The 9,852-nt window shown below is 59.5% G+C and overlaps 1 protein-coding gene across 2 annotated transcripts; it reads left to right on the top strand.

Annotated features, from left to right (window-relative positions):
* Positions 1–2,839: 2,839 nt before the first annotated feature.
* SYNC (syncoilin, intermediate filament protein) lies at positions 2,840–9,437 on the top strand. Of its 2 annotated transcripts, XM_065697843.1 has the most exons (5): positions 2,846–2,896; positions 3,742–3,900; positions 5,153–6,479; positions 7,584–7,708; positions 8,865–9,437. In XM_065697843.1, exons 2-5 carry the CDS (start codon positions 3,857–3,859, stop codon positions 8,932–8,934), a joined length of 1,566 nt encoding a protein of 521 aa, XP_065553915.1. In that variant the 5' UTR covers positions 2,846–2,896; positions 3,742–3,856; the 3' UTR covers positions 8,935–9,437. The 2 variants fall into 2 exon arrangements, with proteins under 2 accessions (XP_065553916.1, XP_065553915.1); XM_065697844.1 differs by lacking the exon at positions 3,742–3,900 and having other exon boundaries at positions 2,840–2,896.
* The last annotated feature ends 415 nt before the right edge of the window (positions 9,438–9,852 follow it).

Raw genomic sequence — 9,852 nt, 5'->3', positions numbered from 1 at the left:
GGTGGGGGCTGCCCCAAGAGCCCCCAGTGCCTGATCCCTGGGAGGTCACATCCCAAACATCACCTAAGGGTGCCAGAACACAGCAGCCACCGGCCGTGGCATCGCACGCTTCAGCTCCTGCCCCTCGCACTGGGACAGCATCAGCGCAGTGCAGATGGGGAGGGCTCTCGCTCATCCTCTGCCCCATTCCCTGCCGCTCGCTGGGCAGCGGCACCGATGGCAGCTCTCTCATTATTCATTCACTCCTCCTTCACTTGCAGGCCAAGGCCAAGGTCCTCCTGCTGCTGTCCCACCCCACTGAGCCCCATGGGTGCTGCTTCCCACCCCGCCGCATCCCTGAGCAGGAGCTTCTTGCTCCACATCCCTCCCGTGGGCCCTGGATCCAGAGCTGGAACTGTTGTTGCTTGCCCCAGGATATGGAAAATCCCAGCGATGAGCTGTGTCCGCGGGCGCTCGGGCAGCAGTGACCCTGCAAGCGATCGTTGGGACGTGGGGATTGACTGCTGTGGTGCTTTCAATCAGCGCTGTGCTCACTGCCTTCAAAACGGGTGTTCCACAAGGGTGCCTGGGCCATAAATGTCCCTGGAAAAGGCGAACGTGTCCTTGCTCAGATGCAAGGAGCCAGTTTCTCTTGGAGACAGGGATTAAAGAGCAGTGGTTGCTCCTGCCTGTGCTGGGAAGGGATGGCTCCATCACAGCATCCCCGGAGCATCACCTGCACCTGTAGTGTCCGGCCATGGTGAGCCACGAGAGGCAGCTCCAGCTCCTGTGTGAGCATCCGGATTCAACACAACGGGAAAGCCTGCAGGGAAGTCAGCGCAGCCTCGGCGCATGGCGCTGCGTGGGGTGTGCTTAAAGCCTGGTCCATGGGGGAGTGAAGATAAAGCCAAAGGAGTGAAAATGTGGGAGCAGGACCCCCCCCATCCCCACTCTGCTCCCCTGGCTGGGCCAGCAGCTCCCCTGGGAGCAGCTATGGCAGGAACGGGGCTTTCCTCGTTCCTCCTTGCCGCAGGGCTGGGCAGGACCCAGCTCCAGATAAGCCAGAGCCGCCGGCGCCTGTGGCCTAGGGGCAGGCTCTGGCTCCCAAGGTCCCTGTGGCATGGACGGCACCTTCGGGCTCCCGCTTTCACCTCTGCTCCAGCTGGGCACAGGCCAGAGCTGCACCCCTCATCCTCCTCATCCTCCTCCTCCTCCAGCCCCACGGGGTGACCTTGCCTCCCCCTTGCAGGAGCTGCCCCGAGCCTCTTTGCCTGGGCTGCACTGGGAGTTCTGAGTCGGATCCAGCATCTCCATGGGTGCAGGATGAGCCCAGCTCCTGGCGCTCAGCCGTGGTGCTCACCCTGTGCTGTCTCCCACAGCAGCATCCCCATGGCACCGTGTGCCCATGCTGCGCCCCAAGGTGGGAAGGTCACTGACAGCTCTCAGCTGGGGAAACTGAGGCAGGAGGTTAAGGGAACCAGGCTGCCCCCGAAGGACCAGGATCCATCCATGGAAGCGCTCCCCGCTCCCGCATGGATCACCCCTTCCCCCTGAGATCAGCTCCTGCGCACGGATCCGGCACCGCTCGCCCTGCTGCAGCCGGCACAGAGCTGCGGTGAGCAGCGTGCAGAGGGTGCTGGGATGGAGGCATCGCCCAGGCTCAGCAGCTGAATCCCAACACCGGGGTCTGGGCAGGTCGGGCACCCCTGGTGCTGCTCCAGGGAGGACTCGGAGCTGGCCAAGCCACCCTCAAGACCTAAACATTATGGGGGGACAGCACGGAGCCACCGCCAGCGCTGCCGCTGTGGTGCCAGGGTGGCAGTGCCGGCGGGGGGGCAATGCCAGGAGAGCTGGTGGAGGGTGGCAAAGCCACAGCACGGGCTCTGTCCCTGCCCTTGGGGCAGATCCGCTGTGTGTGATGGGAAGGAAAAGATCCACCGGGAAAGGGGATGGCAGCACCAAGTCACTGGAACGGAGGCAAAGTGACCCAGAGCTGCCCTTTGCTCCCCACAACGCCCGGGTCCAGCAGCGGGGCAGTGCCCGGAGCCATTCATTCCCACAGCCGGAACATTCTGTGCCCCCAGCCTTCCCCATTGCCCCCCCCGGCTGCGCTGCCGGTGACTCCCTGCCAGCTCTGTTTGCAGGGGCAAAGTCCGCTCTGGATCACGGATGACGGCGGCTCCCAGTGCCGGCCGGACCCAGCACGTGGCCAGGCTCTGCCGAGCGCTCCGGGGTCCGGTTGTGACACCGGAGCCGGCCGTTGCCTGGTTATAGCCACAAAACAGCCCCACGCGGGGCCGGGGCCTGGGTATCCTCTTACTGAGAACAGCTGAGGTGCTTCAATCCCCACCCTGCCCTTGGCACCGCATCACATCAACCCCGGCCAGGGCTTGGCAGCGCCGCTGCCGTCGGCCCCTCCGAGGGTCTCTTGGTCCCAGCCCACCCAATGGGCCCACGGGTTTCTCCCCTCGGCGCTTTCAGCTCTGGATGGATGTTTATACCCGCAAGCTGTGGGAATTAACAGCATTCCTCTCCTATTGAGTCAAAAGTCTCGGCACAAATAGAGGCGCTTCATGGAAAAAAAAAGGGAGCACAAGAAGGTGTGTCGTGCTGGAAAAAGCAACAGGATCCAAAAAAAAAAGGGAAGGAAAAAACGCACCCAAATGGCCCTTTTCCTTTTAAAGCCCTGCTCCCGGAGGATGGGCAAGCGCAGGCGTTTCCAACCTGATCTCACAGCCGGGCTGGGCAAGGTGCTGGTGGCGCTGGTGGCACTGGTGACGGATGGCACTGGGTGATGTTGTAAGCTCCGGGTGTGTTGCTGGGTGATGTTGGGGCACGTAAGCTGGTGACTTCCTGAGTGGAGAGCGCTGACTTCCTGAGCCGTGGTGGCAGCGCCAGGACCGGGGCTTTGGCCAAGGTAGGGTTGGTTGGCTCCAGTGCCATGGGGGGTGGCTGTGCTGTGAGCCCAGGCTGTGGCACCCGTGCCAACAGGGCTAAAATATGGGATTTAGATGCAGTTAGGCTAATAATGTAACTGCCAAAGGGCTGGTTTGGGATGTCAGAGTGGGGAGGATGAGGATGGGTGCTATGGAAAGCAGTTGTGGTGGGCAGTGAAGGTGGCAGTGAGGGCAGTGGTGAGGGCATTGTCACTGCTGGGTGCTCAGGAGCGTGGCCACAGGTTATGCCACCTCCTCCATCCCCAAAGCAAAGGAGGAAGAGGAGGCAGGGATGGGTTATGGGAGGAAGGGGAAGCAGAGGCTGTGCCCTGCCACTCCTGGGTTGTTGGTGGGGCCGATTTGGGGCATCTAAAGAACCCCGAGTTGTGGTGTTTAATACATTAATGGGCTTTAAAAACGTGCAGCATCCTGGAGCGCCCCGGTCCCAGTCAGGATGAGGCCGCAGCACTCAGTGGCCATGTGCTGCATCCTCCTGTGTTTTCCCTTCCTGCTGCCCGTGTCACAGGCGCAACCCTGCACAGCCCCAGGGGGGACCCACCGGGGCACCCCATCCCAGCCCCCTTGCACCCTGTCCCAGCAGGATGGGGTCCCCCAACACTGTGGGGAAGGGAGGGTTTGAGGCTGCACACAGCAAACCTGCGCTTCAAATCATGGGTGGGAACAGCGGGATGGGGGGATGCTCCCTAGGGATGCGGGCTGGCTGCGGCCAGCCCCTGCGGCTGCCTCTGCCGGGGATGCAGACGGCTTGGCCTTCCCCGCCCTCCTCCTCCTCCTCCTCCTCCTCCTCCTCCTCCTCCTCCTCCAGGGGCGGAGGGAAGCAGCCCCTGGCGCTGCAGGCGGTGGCCGGGAGAAGCGGCTGCTCCGGGAGTCTGATTTCCAGCCCTGTTTATTAATAGCCCCCCCCGCCCCATGCTGAGCCCATGTGCACCGCAGAGCCGGCGGCGCCGGGCTCCAGGGGAGGAAGGTAAGAGCCCCCCCCCGGGGGAGCAGCGGTGAGTGGGGACGGGGTTGGGGTTCACCCATGGGTGCGGGTGAGGTGGGTGAGGACCCAGTGCCTGCAGTGCAGGGACACGGGGGGGATCTGAGGTTCAGCTGCCAGGAACCATCCCTGGACCCTCAGAAGTGACTGCGGGGGTCGGGGGTTGGAAACGGCCCCTCTGGGGTACCAAGGAGCGTTGGGGAGCCCTGGGATGAGGGGGGGTTTGTGGGGCCGAGCCTGCCCCCCGCTGGGAAGGCAGGATGCGTGCCCTGCGCTCCCTCCCTGCCCGTGAAAGCAGGGCTGAGAACTTCGGGAAATGAGCCCTGGCAGAGGGGCAGGCTATGGAAAACCGAAGCGGAGCCTTTCCCTACCTTTCCCCGGCACTGCCCCCCTCTCCGGCCCTGGAGCCCGGGCTGGGATGTGTCAGCACCGCTGAAAACTCCCTTATTAGGAGAGAAAGTACCGGTGAAAATCAGTTCTTTCCTTAAAGCCGTTGCTGCGAGTGCCAGCCTGCGCTCATTCCTTAGGGAATGACTAGACATGAGCTCAGCAGCGTGGCCGGGAGGTGAGAGCATCCTCCTGCCGAGCCCACCGGCTCCTGGAGGCAGCGGGAGAAGCCCCGGCTCGTCCCTGAGGATCGTCCTGTACATCCAGCCCCAGATAGGAGCCGGGTGGGTGGGAGATGTGGGTATTTGGTGGTGGCAGCTGCAGGTACCGGGGCTGGGGACAACGTCGGGGTCGATGACTCTGCAAAGAGGAGCTCGCCCGGCTCCTGCTGCAGAAGCCGCTCGCCCAGGCGCTGCGTGCCTGGTGTTTGACTCCATCGGAGCCATCTCGGAGCCCGCCTGCGCTTTAGCAGCACATTCCCTTCCCGTGAGGTTATCCCACCCTGCTGCCATCCCGGCAGGTTTTACCGGGAATGCCCCGCGCCAGTCACACCGGTGCTGCTGGGATGGATCGGCTGCGACACGGTGGCAGTTCCATTGGCACCGGAGTAGCTCTTGGTTCTGGGGTGCAGGTTGGCATCCCTCGCTCCTTCGCCATGCAGTCACTTTAAGAGGGTTTCCTTCCCTCGTTTTTGGCCACCCCAAAGCCGAGTTTGGGTCCAAGCTATCACTGAGGGTGCAAGCACAGCACAGCCCCATTGACACGGGGCACCCGCATCTCACCAGGTGGAGAGGAAGGGCTGAGACCTGTTACTGTCATTGCTCTGGTTCACGTCTCCTCTCCTTCCCAGGGACCTGATGGCAGAGCCCAAGCCCCCTCCAGAGCCGCGGCTGGATGAAGCTGGAGCACCCACAGCAGGAGCTGCTCTGCACCCGGACCCTGCACACAGCCCATTGGACTCTGCAGTGGGTCCGGGGCTGATGCCCCGGCCCGGGAACAGCCCCGATGCCTGCCAGGACCTCCAAACGGATGGTGGGAATGGTGACTTGGAGCCAAATGTGCCCCAGCTGGACCAGGATGCAGCTGAGACCAGGATCCCATTGGATGTGGATGTGGCAGGAATCCTGCTGGACGTGGATGCAGATAAAGCAGGGGTCCCACTGGATGTGGATGAGACAGGGATCCTGCTAGACGTGAATGCAGGTGGGACAGGGATCCCATTGGATATAGATGCAGATGGAGCAGAGATCCCATTGGATGTGGATGAAGCAGGGATCCCGCTGGACGTGGATGGGGCAGGAATCCTTCTGGACGTGGATGCAGATAGAGTAGGGATCCCGCTGTACATGGACACAGACAGGGCAGGGATCCCAACTGACGTGGACACAGACGGGGCTGGGATCCCTCTGGACATGGATGCAGAGGGGGCAGAGGGCACGGAGCAGAAGTGCCTGACCCTGGAAGAGCTGGGGGACTACTTCCAGGAGTGCATCGAAGCCGTGGAGCAGCTGGAGCAGGAGAGGGACAGCCTGATCGCAGAGCTGGGGCAGCTCCGGGAGCCGGCGCTGCAGGAGATCCGCCATGCCCACGAGGAGATCCAGGCTGCGTGCCGGCTGCTGGCCAAGGTGGAGCTGGAGAGGGACAACCTGAAGGATGAGATCCGTCAGATCAAGCAGAAGCTCTTCAAGGTGACCAAGGAGTGCGTGGCTTGCCAGTACCAGCTGGAGAGCCGGCGGCACGACCTCTCCCAGCACGCCGCTTACCGGGGCGAGCTGGAGACCCAGGCAGGGCAGCTCTCCGGGGAGCTCTCCCAGCTGAAGGAGACCTGCGAGAAGGAGAAGGAGGTTTTGAGGCAGCGGCTGGAGGCTCCCCCGTGCCGCCAGGATAACCTGTACCTGCAGGAGAGCCGCCGGCTCTCCATGGAGTTCGAGAGCTTCGTGGCCGAGAGCCGGCGGGGTCTGGAGGAGCACTACGAGCCCCAACTGCTGCGGCTGCTGGAGAGGCGCGAGGCGGGCGCCAAGGCGCTGCAGGAGATGCAAGGGGAGCTGCAGGGGATGAAGGAAGCCCTGCGGCCCTTGCAGGGGGAGGTGAGCCAGCTGCGGCTGCAGAACCGGAGCCTGGAGGAGCAGATCGTCCTTGCCAAGCAGAAGCGGGATGAAGAGGTCGGGCAGTACCGGGTACGCGGCTGAGCATCCCTCGCATCTGGGTCGGAGAGGAGGGGGTGTTCTTTGCACTCAGTGATGTGTGGGTGATGAAGGGGTTGCTCCAAGGGGTGGATGGGGAGGGTAAGGAGATGGGATATCTCCTGTTGGTTGAGGTCAAAAGCATCCCCTGCCAAGAGGGATGTGGTGGGAAAGTGCTGAGGCTTCACCCGGTGAGCTGCCAGGAAAAAGGACTCTCCCGATGCTATTCCCACTTGGGTTTGAGCTGCCCCTTGGAAATGGCCCCAGTGAGCAGGGATGTGGCAGAAGGACGGGGGGCTCCTTCCCAGAGCTGAGCACAGGCACCCCGCACTCCCCACTTGTGCTAGAGCACAGGGCTGAGCTCAGGCTCTGGGGGAAGTCAGTTTTAGGTGAAAGCTGCTTTTCTTCCAAAAGGCAGATCCTGCCCTTCCCACCGCCAGGAAGGGTCCCACCTCCTGTGCCTGCAGCCCGGGGGCCGGGCTGCTTCCCAGGAGGGTTATTTCTGGCTGCACCCGGCCTCCCCCCCCTGCACCTTGTCCTGAGGGATGAGGCAATTCAATATCTCTAAGAGCACATTTGGCAAAGAGGCTCCACAATTAATCTCCCCCTTTTCAACACTCCCTGTTCTCAGCTCGGATCCGCTGCCTCCTTCCCAGCCTGGCTCTGAGCAGCTTCTGGAAGCCAACATTCCCTCTCCATGGCGTCCCCTCCTTGCTGGGCTGGGGGCCAGGTCACCCATCACACCGCTCGCCGTGGGTTTCAGGGTCAGCTCTCCCTTGGAGGACCGGACTTTGGGGCATCCCTGATGTGGCTCCACTCTTACATATTCCCACATTCCTTGTTTGTCTTCCCCTGACCCATAGGCTCTGGCAGCTTCTCCAAACACACCCAGAGTAGTTGAGGGGACAAAACCAACCAGCTGAGAGAAGCTGAAGGAGCCAGCACATCCCAGCCCAGCCCAAGCTCTTACCTTTGTAACAAACCAAGGTGGTTTTGCAGAGGGTTTTTCACCATGGGCAGGCAGGTCCCTCAATGGGAATGCAGGCACGGACAGCCTTCCTCTCCCAGCTAATCCCCTCTTGTGCTCTTCCTCCCCAGGAGCAGGTTGAGGAGCTGGAGGACAGGTTGAAGGAGCTGAAGAACGGCGTCCAGCTCCAGCAACGCAAGAACCAGGAGCTGGAGGAGCTGAGGACCAGCCTCCACCGGGAGCTCTCCATCTACAAGTGCGTTTGTGTCTCATCCCGGTGGTGCAGAGGGGCTGGGAGGAGGAGGAGGATGGTGGTGAAGAGGCTGCTGGTGGTCACAGAGCTATCAGACACCACCAGCTCTTGGCCTGGTTCCTGGGCATGTGTGAGCAAAGGGCCTGGTGGGGCAGCACAATGGGAACTGCAGCTCCTCTGCCCAACGGCAAACAGGGAGTTGCTGGAAGTTCCTGGGCAAGGGAGCAGTGGAGGTTGTCTTCCCAGAAGCAGATAAAGTGCTGGTTTCCCTTTGGAATATGTGGGCAGGAGCTGAGGTTTAGGTCTGGGAAGCTCTTGTGGATGCTTTCTCTTGAGAGAGAACTGTCTTCTGGTCTCATCAGGTCTTCATCACATGGGATGAAGAAAATGGCTCTAAGTTTGGGGACTATTTCACTCACCAGACTTTGCCATGTTACTGCAGTCCCAGCTGTACACACTTCATCCTCTGCAGCTTCACTCTCACTTCAGCATCCTTTATTCCCCTTCTCCACCCAAACCTCCTCACACAAGCACTGCACATTCCCTGCCACCGATAAGATTGGTTTTCTTTTATCTAGGTAAGATTTTAGCATGACAAGGACAGGGGGAGATCTCTGTGTCAGCCTGGCATGGCACCAGCCATTCCAAGATGGATTGAGGGACTGTTAAAAATTCAGCCTAGATCCCAACACAAGGGAAAAAGGGAAAAGGGAAAGGGGAAAAAAAGACCCTGTGCTGCTCAGGGTCCTTCCAAATCCTGGATGTAAAGCCCAGACCAGCACTTGAGCCTGGACGCAGCAGCCCAGTCTCTTACCACACAAATTGCCATCCCTGGAAGCTCCTCATGTATCAGGACACCTCAGGAAGTGTCACATTCGCACCTCACAGCTCTGAGCAGCCTCTTCCCATGGCTCCCACTAAAAATTAGATTCCCTGTTATAGCTGGGGTGTTTGCCAAGGGCTCTGGAAGGGCCAGGGTGGATCCAAACACTCACCAGACCATATTACTGAGACAGTTTAAGTGTTTCCCAGTTACTTCTTTCATATAGTGAAGAGAAATAATGCTTTTCACAAATAGCATCTGTCCCCTTTCCCTGTTTTCTCCATGTGTAATTCCCATGAACATTCAGTTCCCTGAACTGACTTTCTACCCCTACAGGAGCTGCTTAGAAATCTACGGCCACCTTTGCAAATCAGAAGACAAAACAGACCAGGACTGTCAGGAATGATGGATTTTTCCCTCTCTGTAGCATGAGTAAGGGACAGAGGGATCTGCAGGGGACGTCTCCTCTTGCTGCTTACCCTACCCGAGGCACGGCAGCTGCCTGAAGTCAGGAATACTGGACAACCACTTGTGTGTATTTCTCAAGGTGCTGCTGGTGATCGAGTAGTAGAAACTGCTGAGCAAATACTTGCACTGAACCATGGACATAGATGAAGAATAACAGATGTATGCTGTGCTGTGTTTGGGAAAACACGTCTTGGTGCAGGGGCGGAGTGTATGAGCCTGCCCAGGAAGCAGTGTTCTGGGAGCCAGTGTTACAGAGTTGAGTTTTAAAGTTTACAGGCGAGGGAAGCTTTATGCTTTTAACAGGGTTTTCTTTTGTATTTCAAGGGCCTCCGCTGTACTGGGACATGCTCCACCATAGGCCACCAAAACTAGTTTGTGGACAATAGGTTCCCACTTTATATAAAGTCTCACACTGAAAATAAAGGTCAGAGTTTAAGGATACTTTAATTGTCAAAGGTGTGTCTCAATGTGAAAATGGGTTGTGTCAAACCAGGATCCTTTTCTCAAACTATTCATGCTGCAGACTAACAAAACCCCATCCTTCTGGGGCAAGGGCTAAAGGCAGACCCAAAATCCAGGCAGCAGCACGCTGGAGGTGGAAGTAACACCTCAGTACAGTGGCAACTTGTGGATATTAAGTTCTCATTTCACACAGAAAGCAGTGGAAACAAGAGGGGAAGAAGCACCCACATGGTACAAACGCAGGGATATCTGTCCCAGCCCCCAGGACACACACACAGAGGCAGAGCTCACACTCTGCTTTCTGAAGAGGTGCATTTTCCTCTCCACAGAGGGAGTTTAAGGCAGAAGGAAAACATCAGCACAACAAAAACACCAGCCCAAAGCTCCACAGCAC

This window comes from Lathamus discolor, chromosome 18 (assembly GCF_037157495.1).
Source record: "Lathamus discolor isolate bLatDis1 chromosome 18, bLatDis1.hap1, whole genome shotgun sequence".
NCBI classification, from domain to species: Eukaryota; Metazoa; Chordata; class Aves; order Psittaciformes; family Psittacidae; genus Lathamus; species Lathamus discolor.
Note: the sequence above shows the minus strand (reverse complement) of the source record. Positions and strands in the feature narration are given on the sequence as shown.